Source organism: Zootermopsis nevadensis, unplaced genomic scaffold (assembly GCF_977971745.1).
Source record: "Zootermopsis nevadensis isolate Lab colony 2312 unplaced genomic scaffold, Znev_1.0 Znev_ptg000028l, whole genome shotgun sequence".
Taxonomy (NCBI): domain Eukaryota; kingdom Metazoa; phylum Arthropoda; class Insecta; order Blattodea; family Termopsidae; genus Zootermopsis; species Zootermopsis nevadensis.
The window spans coordinates 7,594,010-7,611,210 of NW_028259160.1; the positions used below are offsets into that span (position 1 = coordinate 7,594,010).

Below are 17,201 nucleotides of genomic sequence, written 5' to 3' on the forward strand. Positions count from 1 at the left end.
TACAAGGAATCATTGCTTTATTATTTTTCTGAAATCAGAATCTAATACAGTCAGCTTATTGGGTTCCAAATAGTGTCATATTTCATCAGAAATATTTTTACAATTATCAGATAAATACACACTCACTTACATACTTACTTTCATAGCAAACACTCAATTACTTGCTTACACACATACTTACATATGTACATTGATACATGCATACATATGTACATATATATATATATACACATACACACATATATGTGTGTTTGTGTGTGCTTACATACATACATACAAGCTGTTTGAAATGCAAAGTATTTAATTAATTCTGCAGTCTGTTTATATCTAGAAGAAGCCATGCCCCACACTTAACAACATGACAACACTACCTACAAGTTGGTACAACTTGACAACAAAGCCATATCTTCCAACATCTTTCAGGAAAATTGTTATGTAATGTAGGAAAATGTTTTTGCATATTGTCAACAACACCCTACCTTTGCAGGAAAGGATTGCAATATAAATCAGGAGAGCTACAAACTTTAAACTCACAATGTTGTGAGTTCTGCAGAAATTGGCTATTAGTGTATCTAGCATCATTGTGAGCTGTGCAGTTATAGAGTTAACTCGGCATGTTTGTATTTTACCCTTAAGTGTATAATGCCAAACTGTGAATAATGCAAACACGCCAACTTATTTACAACATAGGAACCATCATGAAACAAACCTCTGTTAAAAGGTGACTATATTGACATAATTACGTTGCAATTTCTTTGCATATTCACTAAATAAGCACATTATGTTAAAACAATTTCAATTCTGTTTTAATTTCCTATAAATCACATTAAATAAAATCAAACACAAGATCTTGCTAAACAGTAGTGTTTGTAATAAGTGCAGAATACAGCCCCCATACCACACAGTGCTCCTACCTGGTTTAGGTTAGCAGAACATTAAAGTGTTACTTTTAATGTTTTGTAGAACCAGTGACAGCATAGCTTCCTTCTATAATTTGAGCCATTTACAGCTTAATATTACACTAAACTTATTGAGGGCATCATGCCAGATGGGTGTATCAGTGTATTTGCTTAATCAGACACATCTGGTCTAACAACATTAGAGGGCATGTTAAGTAAATTACTGAACAGACTTAATATGTGAAACTGTACGCAATAGTAGGCCCAATTTAGTAACACTTTAAATAAACAGGCTTCTTAATTAACTATCTTTATTTATAACCTTTTGGCCCACAACTTAATAAGAAGCACATCTGTGACCCCAGGTTTGGAGAAGATTGAGAACCCCTTGTTTAAAGTATTATGCACAATCTCTAATAGGGTAAATTTTAAATGCTTTGGTGTGGCAAAAGAAGCTTTATTTTAGCAACTATGGCTTGGCATAATTTTTAAAGCCTTGATAACAGTATTTTCAGACACCAATTTCTGCTATCTTCCAGCATATCTTGTGGTACACATTCTTTAAAGCATCTTACAGTGTACATGTAAATTATGTTTATTCACTGCCATTAGGCCACCACTATGCTCACAGTATTTATTTAAATTTTCTGTGGTAGTATTTGACTACAATTGATGCACTTGCTACAATTTAAGGCTTCATACATAAAATTATATCTGTTGTAAATCCATTGTTTGAATACCAAACTGATATTATCTTAATATCAGACATGTGCCATCCAACACCATAAATTATGACTGATAACTTCTTTTCTTTGACAGTAATTCAGTAGTAAGTGGACCTAGATCCATTATGTCTGAATTACTGCCATGATATGTAACAGTATTTTTAAATTAAATGCAAGTAATTTGGTTATGAATGTTACAGGTCACTACTGAGCCTTTCAAACTCCCGAACAATATAGTCCATGTCTGCCCTGTCTGTGCCAGAATTCTGCAAGACAAGTCGAAAGAAGTTTGGCTGGTCTCGCAGCGGTTGGTAAGTCAGCATCATTGAACCTTCCTTGATCATTCGTTCCTTGATTTTGGGTGCCACCTGTTGAGAAATAATGCAAGTACATAATGTATTATTGAAGATGGGTATACGAGTATACTCAAATTTGGGAGCATGCGGTCTTACATTAGTGAGCATGAGACTCTTTTTCTTGTGTGCTGTGATGTGAATTTTTACATAAAAATTCCAGCAACTCTAAACTGGAATATGTAATTAATATAGTTTATAATAATATATAGCAAATGTGGTTGAGTAGTAAGCAGTCTTGCTTAATGTTTATGAGGTATAAACTATGAATCAATTAAAACAGAGGGTAATATACCTAATAACATTTTAAAAAGGGCTAGTATAGTGTGAACATCTATGGTGATGACTCAAAATAAGATGTCCTAATTTATTTGTAACTGAACCCCTTCAGAAAGGCAAAGACCACAGACCTATAAAAGAATGTTTAACTTGGTGTGAGACAATCAATAGAAATAACTGACATTGAGAAAGATATTGCATAAGCAGCATGAAATAGCTATAAGATAGGGAGAGACAGCATCAGCTGTAAAAATAACTTGTACATATATACTGCAATATATAACAAATGCATTGCAGAAATTTGTGATCTAGGAGCAAACCACTCAATTATTTTGCTGACTGACTTAGTCTGAAGACTATCTGGACTCAGCAAAAGTTTTGCACTTGCCTTCTCCAGTCTTCACCTCTGAGAAAGTAAAAACATTTTGAATATGAGGAATACCAGTTGCCCACCATGCTTCCCAGACCAGTAGATCCTCTTGCCAGCTATTATCTTCATCATCACCTTACTACCGATGCAATGAACACATTCCTATACTATGGACACTCTCACTTACAGAATTACAGTAATACACACTGACAGGCGAGAAAGGTCAGTGGTTCACAAATGAGATGCTGTACATGGGTTGCTTATACCTTGTGTAATCTTTCATTGAAGTCTGGTTGGTTCTCGTGGCCTCGCAGACTGGGAGGGATGTACCAGAAGCACACATTGGTGCATTCAGGCTCCTGCAGTACCAAGCGGAATCCTTCTCGCATTCTGATTTGTTTCAAAAAGTAGGTAGCATTGTCAAATACTGTGTCAATATGTTTCTCTAGGCCAATTGTGCCCTGTTAAAAAATATAAAATATAGTAAGCGTTGAAAAGAAACATCTTTTATAACTGTTGTAACATAAATAATTGGATCTTTCTTCTTTCTGACTGGACCATGTGATCATGTGGTTATGTAGAATTTTTTCAAAAGGAATATTTTTTATTATGTCAATTGCATGATTAATTTGCAAATATATGTAATTATTGAATATGCACATAAATGAAATCCTAAATATGCTATTGGTAAGAAAAGAAGAGAAAGTAGTAGTAGTAATAGTAGTAGTAGTAGTGTTTGGATGATAAGTGTCTATTTGTAAACAGAATAGAAAAATTCAGCACTTTTAATATCGAAACCTGTCATTGGACCTGACCCTTTATCAGTTCAGTTTTGTTCAAATCTTTACACTTCATTTTACAAACACCCATTTAAAATTGTCATCCCTTCTACTTCTCACTCTGCCAAGTGAACACTTTTCTGAAGGTTCAGAATGAAAGAATGAAGTAGATGTTTAGGAAGACTTCACAAAAAGAAGGAAGGATTGAGTGCATTTTAGAATATTTTAACAGGTTACCTGGACCTAATATTGAGAAGGAATGAAGATGACTATGGTTCAGTCAGTCCTGAGTCTTGTATGAATGCTGGCGGTTCTGACTGAGGAATTTAAAGGTTTTCTGAAGCCTCCAAAGCAAATGCAAGGATACTATCTTCAAGTGGCCATGATCGCTTCTTCCCTTCCCATCATACATAATCTTCCCATAAACTCTGCAGTTCATACAGTGTCATCAAATAATCTGTCAGTCATTCAATGATCTACATCTTGGAGGAAGACATTTAGCTGTTTACTTGTGACTTTTAAAGAAGAAAGATTTCTTATTTCAAATCCACCTTAAATCTCAACCTTACATTTCTTAAACTTTATATAAACTCTGCATTTGATGCATCACCATTGTTCTTCTCACCTTGGCCTTCCACATGAACCAGAACTTGAGAACATCAGCACGTCTGCCACACTGGATATGCTTGTCCCCAGTGTCATACTTAGTGTCATAAAATTTATCCTTCTGAAAGAGATACTGTGCACTAGCTGAGTGGCAGGCAGATAGTACACCAACATGACGAAGCAAGAAAGTGGAGCACTGCTGGGGGGCTGTCAGCAGCTTGTGTGGGTTCCATGTGACTGAGTCAGCCCTGCACACACCAGTGTTCATTTTTAACAAAGAAATAGAGTACACAATTACATATAGAGTGTTTATTGCAGATGCAGATTTGTCTTTGACAAAACTCATCAACAGGAAGTGCAAAAGAATTTTTTGTTGGGAAACACTTTGAAAAACAACTGCTTGTCAGAGTAAAAGAAGAATGAAACAATAATATTAAAATGGATAGGCTATGCGAATGTAAACTGAAGAGAACAGGCTCAAGTCTGGGTCCAATGGCAGGCTTTGGTTTTTGTGGTGGTGTATTTTCAAGGCATATTATATCAGCATTTGTTTATAAAATTAGTCAACCAGTCAGTTAGATAACAAGAAATATTACACTGCACATCATTAATTTTTTTCTAATAATTTTTTTAAGTATACAGAGTATTGAAAATATTCTATATAAAAGTTATAGTTTATTCAAGTGCTATATTCAAGCATAATTGGTTAGATATGTGATGAAGTTCCACTTGAGCTTTCTGTAAAATGAAATTTATAAGCTAATTCTTAGTGCAGACCATCTGTTAAAAATTTAATTAAATTGAGCTTTAGAGATTAAAATTTTAAGCCCCAGACATAAAAAAGTATCTTTAAACCAAGAGTTTTAAATATAAATGTATTTTAGCTAAAGCACTTTATATGCAAGTGAAAGGAACAATTATTTTCAGAGGTTTATTTGGGTTTGCAGTGCATTTGATATAACCTTGAATTAGTCACTCATGTGTACATACCTTTCAATTCCTTCAAGGAGATGCCTATGCTTCTTTGAAACAAGGGCACCTCCTCCCCAGGCAGCATCTACATGCAGCCAGAGCTTGTACTTCGAGCACAGGTCTGCAATTTCAGGGATAGGATCAAATGCCCCAAGTACTGTTGTCCCTAAAAGAACGATGATTACGTTTACAGATTGTCTTCAGGATGCAGGACAACAGTGTAAAGCATCTCAAATGTGAATTTCATATAAGCCTTTACTGAATTGACTGATTATCAACATAACTACCTAACATACTAACTAATTCACTTACTCTATAACCAACCAACACCATGGTATAATATCTTATTCTAGCAGTTGATAATTATTTCGCTTTTCAGGATACTTCCTGTCATTATGGAAATCAAAAATTCTTCACTGTGGACAGTGGTATTTCTTAGTCTCTACTCAGAAAGGTGTGTGTGTGTATTTGACCTGAATTCCTGAATAGACAAGATCACTCTCCAAGTTTTAACTTGTTCCTCTCACCTGCAGTCGCAGACACCATGAATGGGACAGCTCCCTCCTCCAAAGCAGTCTGAATTTGTTGCTCAAGATGTTGAACATCCATTTTTCCTTTTGAGTTGCAGTGAACCAGGTAAACATTGTCAGAACCAAGACCGAGAAGAGATGCCATTTTCTTGATAGAATAATGAGCATCTTCTGAGGTGAAGAGAACAAGTCGAGGCATGCCATGTAGTCCTTTGTTCTGTGACATATAGAAACATCTTTACAGCATTTATCAAGAATTTTGATTTACAAACTACATATGATATTAGAGCTGATAACAAAACAGGCAAATGTGTGTAGGTACAGCAAGGTTTAAGATCAATGCGTCCTTAATATTGGATAGAGTTCCTCAAGGTATATATCCCTACAACTGTTCATTTAATCAATATATGATGCCTTTGAGAGTATGCAGTGCAGGGGAAGAAACCGGTAAGAAGTAACATTTGTATTTTATAACAGTCAGCCAGGGGTGGAACATTCGTGTTAATCATGTTAGCTCAGCTGATACAGTTAACATGAATGCTCTGCCCTTGAATCTGTATATTGAAGAAGAAACATACGAATATAAAAGTTAAGAATTATGAAAAACTCAATTACTTATATTGAAAGACTTGATATGCTGCTTAGTTAAAGCACCAGAGACGATTTTATCTTTACTTTTGTCAACTGCATTGGTTGTATATTGTTAATTGAATGATTATTATGAATTAATTTTAAAGAATATGGAAAGAAGTGGTTGTGACATATTTTAAGACACTATCTTGGCATTTTCCTGTAGAGGATGAGGAATCTCACAGAAGATCTCATGCAGGATAGTTTGTCTTCAGACTATGAGAAACATGAATGCCAACCTTAACATCTGGCATGTGATAGTAACGGGCACAGCTGATGGCGTAGCCATTTGCAATGGATCCACCGGGGCAAAAGATGCCATCTCCATGGCCATGAGGAAAACCAATGATATGACGCATCTCACAGAGCACAGTCTCCTCCATAAGTGTGAATACGGGGGACACCTCATATGTGTAGACACTGGGATTTAAGGCATCTCCCAGCCATTGTCCCACCAGACCATATGGATCAATACTGAAACATTCATGCACAGTTAAATAAGTAAATATTCAGCGAGCTAAGTAGGTACATAATCAGTTAGAAAGTCAACTGGACAATCAATGAATTAACCATGAAGATTTCTGTCTTCTGGGTTTTTGCGCTGTGTAGTATCTATACTACCCTACTATAATACACAGCGCAACGACCCAGAAGACAGAAATCTTCATACACACCACTGTGAAAACCTCAGATCATACAATGAATTAACCAACCTGTTAACTATGTAAGTAAATAGTCAACTGGCAATCTAGCTGATGAACTTAGTAAGTGACAAATTAAACAGCTGTAACTTATTAATGAATTACATAGCCAAGTAATTAGAGAACAAGTTAGCTATCTAACCATTTATGTGTCTAAGCAGCTGCCCAACTAACTGCGTAAGGCAGGGTCCTTCTTGATCATAGTTTGTCTGATCACAAAGTACCCGCGGAGCCAACTTTCAGCCATCGATCCATCCATTTAAGTATGGCACCTGTATCATATTTAAGTTTGACTTCCTGAAAATTGTTAAGTAAATTTTGAACTACTGTGAAGTAATGAACAGCTTCTTGCAGAAATATCTGATTGCAATATTAACTTCCATATATGGAGTTTCTAGAAACCTGGTCGGTCGAAGAACGGGTTGAATGTGACATGCGTGAAAAAATGTAAAATTGAGAAAATGTCCATTGACTTCAGTTTCTTGCGAATTGGGGAAATACCGCCATTACTTGGTATCAGTGGCGTCACGCCTCGATCCAGTTCGCGGGACAGCAGTGTTTCGCGGGAGTACAGTTTGAGGACCATTGGCCTATTTTTTCTGAATAATTTTATTATGAACTTTGTTCGTGTTTTCACAGTAAGGAGTAGCTTTTTTAGAATCAATTGTAAGTCTGTAACAAACATGATCCCGATATTAACAGTTCATTTTGTCGACCTACATTTTATTTGTAGTTTAGTTGAGTGTACTAAGTGACCTTTGAAATTCAGATAATTTACATCCGTCTTTAAGATATTTTGCAAGTTGCGAGTTGATAAATTTTCCTTGTTGCTCATGCCATGTCCCTGCCATTACTGATACCGTTTCGAACACACCACAGATTGTGTTATTTTCAATACGTTTACATATTTATGCGAGCAGATACAATGCGTTATGACAACAGCGTTTGCATTTTCAACAAAATATATTCATAAAATCCAACAATAAGATTAGTTATGGATTGTCCATAAGTAAAGAGCTCTCCCAACATAATTTGGCTTTAGAACGTCAGATTTTTAATCTGGGATGCTGGATACTGGGAACGACCCGTTCTTCAAGTGCCTGAGCACTGCGGGTCTAAACTTTTCGTTGGCTTGATCTATAGACATTCGGTAGGACTCCTTGGACGAGGCATCGGCCCGTCGCAAGGCCTCTACCTGTACACAGGACAGCACAATAGAGAAAACCGCGGACAAACATCCATGGCTTGAGTGGGATTCGAACCCACGGTCCCAGCGACCAAGCGGCACAAGGCCCACGCGGTCACTGCGGACCCCCAGATTTTTAATCAGCACATATAAATACGCGGCATTTAATAAAATAGTATGGCCAGTAGAAGCATGGACGCGTACGTTTTAAAATTTAAGGAGATGCTCAGGTTTGCTTTATAAATTCTCCCGACCGACAATTCCAGAGGATTCACACCGCAGCCCACGAAAAAGAGTAGACACCAAAAATACCAGGAATGAATGGATTGAAACTATAGTGCGTGCACTCAACTCTGCCGCTCTTGAATTACAAGAATCTCCTTTATCAAAACAAAACTGGTCACATACAACACATCCGGCTCCACTACTTATCATAAACGCACAGAACGGAGGCGTTATGGAAAACTACAAACATTCAGCAAAACGTTTCCTGGGCCCAAATGAGAATTTCCTTATTTTTATTTAACGAAAGGTGGGGAATTTCTTGGCCAGCTTAGCTACTAGAAGCTTTAAAGTAAGGAATCAGATCTATGATGTTACTTGATCATCAGTCTTGTTCGAATGCAAGTACAGTAGACCGTTTTCATTAATTACAAACAAAAGAGGCCTGCAGTAATACGTATTTTGCATTACATTTGATTATTTTGTATAGTTTTAAATACTGTAAAGGAATAGTTGTCTGTGTGCTTAATTAAACACCATACCATGAAGACGAATGGGGAGGGTGGAAGCGTAGCTCTACGCTTTCTTAACTTCCGCACTAGTTTCAGATGAGTGGTCAACTCCGTCCGCTTTACCACCGGGAAAGAAGCCCGTTTGATAGGAGATTGGGTGGGTCCTAGACCTCGTATAGACGCTGTGGGAAAGACAGAAGTCCCTGGTGTCAGGAATCGAGTCCCGGTCGCCTAGCCCTTATCAAGTATCTAGTCACTACACCGCAGTATTTATTGAGTCTGACGTTCGGTCCATCGCAAAATACATTCGACAACACAATAAACCGGGATCGAACATTAGTACATGGAGCGAGATTCGATCCCTAGATTCTTATGCTCCAGCTGTACAAGACCGTGCAGCCATCACTATCGACATGTACCTTATTTACACACTTAGTGTTGTTGTTGTTATTATTATTATCATAATCATCATCATCTCATGAGTCCTAATTTGGAAGAATGATGTTTCACCCAGCACTAATTCCAAATTGTGTGGAAACTTTTTGCACAGTTACTATTGCAAAGCTACTTTTAAGGTGTGGCGATACGAATAATTACCACAGTGCGGATTGTGAAAGCTTGGTAATTACATTTTCCAGTAGCCTTTGCGCTTTCAGTTTTCCTTTCTGACAACAAACTTCCTGGAACGCCAAGATTTATTGCATCAGTGATATTACAAAAAACAGAATGTAATTATTTGACCTTCGTGTAGGAAATATTACGGTTGTCAGAATGTAATAAGCCGAAGTCCGCACTGAGAGAATGGTTATTCTTATACCCCTCACCGTAAAATGTTCACGACACGAATACGTATTTCTGTCATGTAACTGCAAAAATAAATTATTTCATACCTAAATTTGTACAAATGTAATTGTTTTGCATCATGTTGTTTGTTGGTTGATTTTTAAAGCAATTCATTATCCCAAAATGACACCCCCAGTTACGCTGACACAGTTTAGCAAAATAATTACATGGAAGGCATACTAAAGTTTTCTTCTTAAGTATTCGAACCTGAATTAACTTATAATGCGGATTCAGAAATATGTTGTTGACTGAGTTGATAAAACTTACCACCAATCGCCAATGTTGGTGGTCTGAAAGCCTACCTGGAGAACAGTTGGTTAACAAAGAAGGGGTGCCCAGTCTTCACACTATACTGAATGACGTCCTTTAGAAGCTGCAGCAGCTTGTCGTGACTGACTGGTTCAGCTGCCAAGTCTAGGTCTATCAGTTTCTGGAGTTCCTCGGGGGCTCTCCACTCCACAACGCGATTGCTTCTGTTGGTGGCCTGAAACACGGCTTCCTCCAACATCAGGTCGACGGCTTCCTTCAGGAACTTAGAGTGTTGCTTTTTGTCTGGAAGACTCGCAAACCAGGGTACGTTTCTTGTTGACTTCTCAGTGACGTATCCAGGAGATGGCGAAAAAGAAGGAACCGCAGTATCGTCTGCAACTTTCACATCTTCGTACGACCCAGACAGGCCGTGTTTTCCGTTCAGGTTCTCCAAAGGTTGAGACACAGTGATGATATCTGCAGAAGCTGGCATTTTGAATTAACAGTTCAACTGAAACACTGTCCTGAAGTGTTAATAATTGGTGAAGTTGCTGGTTGCTGCTACGGTTAGTGCCGTCCAGCAAACAAGCGCTGCTGTCCTACAAATGCTTGCACTTTCTGTCTTTACTTCGCTAATAAAGGTTCAGTACTGAAGGTCATTAAACGGCTTTCTTACCCCCACTTCTAGCAACCTCAGGGTATTTCCCTCCACATGAAGACTGGGAACCGCCACTTCTTATGACATCAAGGATTTTAGAGATGCTCTTTTTTTACACGTATTTCATTACGCGGTATTTGTGTCGTCAAACTTGCGCCGTTTCTCTCTGATTCATCCTCGTTCTCATTTAAGATGACCAGTCGGGTTTCCCGACCTTGGATATATTACGTAGCTCGAGAGGAAAACATGTGAAAGAGGTAGGTGTAGGTGCCGAAACACGACTCGACCACTTTACCTTTCCAAACGACTTCATTCTTTACGGAGGTCGTGATTATGTAGAATACGGTGCAGGAAATTGCTTGGTGTGCTGTGAAACCACAGTCCCTTGCCTGTCACGTTTCCCTTCTTAGTCAAAGCAGATTCAATATCCGACATAACCAGAAGCGAAGGGCGAGGGTATCGTTCTTATTTTTATTGATTCGAGAATAAAGACCTCTTGTAGGCATCATCTTTTTCTGTGCCTCCTAGTTCCAGTTGTTATTGTTCGCCACTTAGTTGCCGCTCTTGTTCCCAGTGTGTTCTTTAGGTCTTGGTTTTCAAGTAGCTGCTCTTTATGTCCTTCCTTTAAATAATAGGTGATCCATGGCAGATAACAATATTGGTGGAACAGTTGGCATGAAATAACGTACCCGGAGACTTTTATACGGATGTGAACGCGATTTTTCACTCTGGAATATCAGCCACTTCTATCCTCAATAATTTGGGTGTTCAGCAGTGTCAATGAAAAGAGTACTTATCCTGTGTTTTCTTTGTTGATTGAAATTATTTGTGACGTTTCAGCAGTGGAATTTACCATATTTTTTCCCCTTAAATGAAATGCATGGGGGAAACAGATCCCCTTCGGCTGAGAATATTCAGTGTAGTACCTTTAAATTCTGTATTGCTGCAAATCTTCGTCATGTAAAGTATAAAACAAAGACAATGACTTTCTGAATTTTATATTTTTCCGCTCCATAATTAATTAATCAATACATTAATGTATCGAGATTGACTACAAATTATGTATGAAATATTTTTTGTGTTAAACGTTGCAAACATTTTTACTGATAATCCCTCAAAGATTATGATGTTTGTGTGATAAGCTTTGGGTAGTGTACATCTACACAAAAATATGTTGTATGCGGTCTGATTTCCTCTAGTTTGTCTATATAGATGAAAGTATTTCAAGAAAATAAGGCGTCTGAAGTCGAGCATTTGTGAACACAGTAATAAATCCACGTGTTTCATAAAACGATGTGATTTCTTTATCAGCTGAATAATTTTCAGCTGCTTGTGAAAGACCCTGTACTATTTTGTTTATTTGTAATCAGCTTCCTCTTCCGTAGTTGGTAGGTATCTTAGTTAATTCGTATGTTAGTCAGTGACCGGAACGTCTTGTTTTTGCTGTCACGGTGATTCCTTCATGCGTGACAAGGAATTTATTTTAATTGTCGGTGTGTACGTAGTATTACTGCAAGTCATAGTAACTGCTTTTATACAACACGACAGGTTTTGTAGAATTCACAGAAAAGTTTGCGTTTGCTCTTCTGGTTACTGGATACACGTACGATTCAGTGTTCCCTCGCATCTGACGTACTTGTTACATTGCTCAACAAAATCTTAGCTTGAAAATGAACAGTTGTGAAATTTGTGTTTATTCTGAGAATTCTTCCCTTTCTTTATTTGTTTTTTTTTTGCACTTATTCAGAAACATCCACTTGACTTGGAGAGAATGATTTGTGGACATAACATTGCTATGCAACGGTCATGTCCTTTCCCGTTTGGGCTAACTGAATGACATTACTACGATCAGCTCTTCTTGAAAGTTATGCACATTTCCGTATAAACACCCCCTGTTTCCCAGTTACTCAGAATAGTAAAGGTAAAGCCATTCCGTTACATGCCAATGTTGACACTTAGAGGAAAGGAGGAATAGCTCCTACTTATTCTCAACCACGGCATTAGGAGGTGTGAGTGGTCAGCAGCATGCTTTAACCTCGGGAAAGAACCCCGGTACCCATTCGATAGGAGGCTGTGTGGACCCCAAAGCTGGTCTAGACGCAGAGGCTAGAAGAAAAATCCTCTGCCCCTGTCGAGGATTGAAACCCGGTAGTCCAGTTCGTAGACAATCACTATACTGACTGAGATACCCCGGCTGAGAATAGTAGCATGTTAATTACATTTCATTGGTAAACTCCATTTCGTGTATCTGTTTTATGCATTTGTAATATAAGCATATTGTATTATTTTATGTTACCAGATATTTAAAGCTCTTACGTAACTGGCAGTAACATACTCCCATAACAGAAGAAAACTCGTAGCATCCCGAAAATCTAGAATGTTCCGAAAGCAGATTAAGTAGCAATATATGTAGAGTGTAACCACTGTACATTGTTCCCTGTTACGATTTTCGACCCGCGGGCCGGCTAGACTGCCGTTGACTTCCGTGATTTCCTTCATTCTTTCCAGTAAAATGCTTGTAAGGTACTTCAGAATAGACCACGATAATTTCCCTACACACGTTTCTTATTCACAGACATGATCCTATTGGACGTGATAAAATCTTGCAGTGAAGACCATTTAAGTTCATAAAAAACTAGAAACTTCTTTAAGCCATTTGTACTTCTCGCCGTATTTTATTCGGGTATATTTCACGGTTATGCTATTGTTGATTAAATTTGACATGTACACAAAATAAAGGAATATTTTGGAGTAATTTTGCTTGGGGGGGGGGGGGGGGTGAAAAGAGGAATACAACGCGCAGGCCAGTCCATAAATGAATGAAGACTTCAGTTTGGATAACCATAATGAAAATGGCCTTTTTTCGGGACGGATGTTTTTATGAGAACTTGTAAATGTCAACACTGCATCGGTCCATGACTGTTTCTCTGTTGCACGAGTCAAGGACAATGCTTTTACCTGATGTGTAAAAAAGGCCTACAAATCGAGGCAGGCTGTAACAAAAATAATGTTTATTTTTAAAATCAATTCCATTATTTCCATGAAACGTGGTTTAAAGACGAGTGTAAAAAAACTCGCTGACCTCAAGCAGTCGGAAGTAGAGTTCTTTCGTTGGTCATATAATCACTGAAGGTCCACACCTAAACTACAAGGTTGACTTTCCGCTTAGCGCTTTTCTTGAGAAGAATCGGCTGGAGACGAGTCTAGTTCGACCAATAATCGATTAACAATGTAATACCTGGCTATATAACTGTCGACCAACAATGTAATTGAATAACTCAAGTATACAGTAATCGAACAGGAACCCAACAAAGGAATTTAATGTCTCGACTAGAAAACAGTGGAATCGAAATGTAACTTGGTTATAACTTATATAATCCTATCGATTTTTAAGGATTTTATCCTGGTTAATGATTTTAGTGGATTCAAATCGATTGACTGAATCAAATGATAATCATCTGTTATGTTTTGTAATAAGGATCTAATAAGAAGCCAAGGCGCGAAAGCGGGAAGTAGCACCAATGAGAAAATAGACGTTAGTGTCCTAATGTGAATGTCATAGATGTGAAATATGTAGCTTAATTATCTCCTTATAGCTCATATACTGTTACACAACAGCTTCAAGAGAGGACTAGACCTACCGAATCAGGGACGCGGAACAGATGTGACGGAAATTGTAAAACCAGTTAACAATCCCCTCTTCAATTTACTGTTCTGTATGTAGGCCCATGTGTGGCAGGTTAATGACTCTTATGTAAGTAAATATTGATGAACTTCATGACATAACAGCCACATTTTATCTTTTCCTCTTTCCTTGTAGTCTTCTTATCGAGTAGTTGGAGGAGAGGTAATGTTTCGGGGTGTACGCGGTTTGATTCTCGACCGGATTACCGGTATTTCTTCGTTTTTCCTGGCTAATTCTGGTGCAGTGCCTTGAAGTAGGGCATGCTGCCCCCTCCTTTCTTCAACTCACTATTTATGAGCATTGAAAATCACCGGTCTGTTCTGACTCAGAATTCCTGGGCGGAGCGGCCGGGGCTTGATTCCCAGCAGGGGAGGATTTCTCTCTTCGCTACAACTCAACAGACTGACAATGGACCCATCCAGCGCCCTGCCCAATTTGTACCAGTGGCTCCTTTGATTGAAATAAAACTGCTTGACCGTGAAACTGGCCACCCTTATTTAATTCTGATGTGCAAAATACTTGGGGCTTTAGCTTTACTCTTTGTGTATGTCGTCATGGCCTGACACGTAAAAGGGAAATATCACGCATGTTCATGAGAAATTAGGAAACCGAACGGCATTTATCATCATATGACAACGCAAGTAGGCTGTTTTATGTCCACCACAGAGGGATTTATGCATGTAATCATAGTGTTTCAGCGATTGTGGTTGGGAAATTTATCATGAAGAAAGGACATTGTGATTCCCATATGGGAGTCTGGTTCCAGTGCAGGCTGCCAGTAATAGAATTATCCTGATAAGACCTATAATCACTTTAATACTAATTTAAAAGCCAAGCTCTTCTATAATCAATAGTAACAATTTATTCCAATAAATGCCAGATAAATAAGACCAACAAAATAATTATACACATCGTGTCACGCCATTATCATAAAGAACTTAAACTTCCCTTAGAACATTGAAGATGGCTATTTTCTGTTTCTTTACACTGTAAAGTCTGGTAGAGATTTACCGACGTTTGAGAGGTGCTTGCTGCCACCATCATCAAGGCATAGGCGCAACATCCCAGTAAACATCTTCCTTCCCTGGGGATAAGATGGCCGGGGGCGTGAAGCTGATTACTAATCTGTAACTGGTGCTGAAGTTAAGAATGCATTCGCCTCATACATTTTCATGTCATGGTGCTTAATTAACACAGTGACAGTTTTGCCTTTGCCTTCCTCATTCCATGAGATAATCTTGACATAGCTGTGATTTTCTGCCACTTACAATCTTAGAGATAATTCTGAATGTACATCATACACATTGCCAACAATGGCATCTATGCACTTCAATTTATTCAACTAAACATGTAGATTACAATCTGTTCAAAAAAAAAATGAATGTACGCATATTTAGTGTAGGAAATAAAAGGACGTTATATTTGATCTGTTAAGAGATTTTGTTATTCCCATGAAACACGCTAAATTGGTCATTGAATGGCGATGACGAGGTCAGTGAGACCGCTGAGGAGATTGTCGATCGCGTTCCCCAGGCACGGTTTCAGTTTTTGTGTTCCATTCGCTGTGTTTGTGTTCAGCCAATAACAAATGTCTAGTAGCATAACAAAACCCCTCTCTCACCTGACGTCATCCAGGGTCAGTGGAACGTAATTTCTTTTTCTGAATTATAACAATGGACTACTTCGCTGACATCGCAATAATTTTATTATCTGATTACTGAAGATGTCTTTTGGAAACGAATATGGCATGACAATCGTAATGTGGTTTGCCCATAATAGACTTTATCTTTCACCAAAGTTACCAACTTGTTTGGCCAATATTTCTAGCATTAGAATATAATTTTATCAAGGAGAAATTCTTTTTCTTCCAAGACAGATTTACGTTAAATGCATGTAATAAAAAACTATAAACCATGAGTTATAACTATGCTGAGATTTATTTAACTTGAAATAGTTTGTCATGGTTAAACCTCTCTACAATTTGATTGCCTCACTTTTTTTGTCTTCGTGGCTGTTGGGCTCAACACTTCAGCGCAATTGAAGAACACCTTATGGGCTTGTCCCTGTCTGTCGCTTCTCTCAGAATTGTTATACCTTGTACACATTGTTTCAACAGTGACCTTTTATCACATTGTTGCCTTTGATACCACTGATGCGTTTGTTACTCCCTTCGTTACCATTCCGACGTAATTGCCCGTGATGTTGCGTAAGAAACACTTTCCGAATTTTTGGGTACTTCAATGAGCACGCCTTTCCAGTTTTGTTTGTATTGAAGTTGGACAGCAAATGGGAAATTGTATTTGTTTGGAGTATACAGGGTATCCATCCGCCGTTTGGGATTTCGTACATTTTTTCATTGTAAATACAAATGCAGTATATTTTTGACAAAGACAAATAACAGAAGAGTTAAATTTATGGTAGAAGATAGTAGCGGTGTGGACACAGGATGACGAAAAACAGAGGCAGCAGAAATCAGAACTTTCAAGACCCTTATATGAATATGCATGGTTACAGAAAAAGAAATGTGTGAAAAATTGTCTGTAACGTAGTTGAAGTTACTATTCATAGGAAGAAATGAAAACAACCATGTACATACATACAATTAGGAAATTAAATTTTGATCTTGTATTAGAACATTAAGCCACGGTGGTCTAGCGGTTAGAACGCTGGCCTTGCCTTGTAATCCTGGGGGTCTCGGGTTCGAATCCCGGCGGTGCCCGAATTTATAACTTGTGTTGTGGTCTAGGCAACACGGGAGTTTTCCTCCGGGGGCTTCCCCGGTTTGTCCGTGGCATCCCAACAATTACTCCATTCACACACAGAAGAAGGCAATGGCAAACCACTTCTGAATCATCTGCCAAGAACGTATATGAACAGGTCCCAGTCCGAGAAAAGGATGGAAGGATCCTGTTCATATGGACCTGTCGTCAGACAGAACACTAAATAAAATAAAAAATTAGAACATTCCTGCTATGCGATTCAGTGTGTGTATTTAATGAAAT

At 38.1% G+C, this 17,201-nt stretch overlaps 2 protein-coding genes across 2 annotated transcripts in view; one reads left to right on the top strand and one right to left on the bottom strand.

The window, feature by feature from the left end:
- On the bottom strand, window positions 1-10,669 carry b (glutamate decarboxylase-like protein black). Its single transcript, XM_022082163.2, has 7 exons — window positions 9,910-10,669; window positions 6,383-6,617; window positions 5,511-5,730; window positions 5,002-5,149; window positions 4,031-4,259; window positions 2,893-3,087; window positions 1-1,992 (listed from the first exon to the last, which is right to left on the bottom strand). Exons 1-7 carry the CDS (start codon window positions 10,347-10,349, stop codon window positions 1,819-1,821), a joined length of 1,641 nt encoding a protein of 546 aa, XP_021937855.1. The 5' UTR covers window positions 10,350-10,669; the 3' UTR covers window positions 1-1,818.
- LOC110838701 (uncharacterized) overlaps window positions 1,825-17,201 on the top strand; it is a 27,503-nt gene continuing 12,126 nt past the window's right edge. Inside the window, exon 1 of the mRNA XM_022082177.2 lies at window positions 1,825-1,935. The gene's annotated coding sequence lies outside the window, so the exon portion shown is untranslated. The remainder of the gene's footprint in view (window positions 1,936-17,201) is intronic.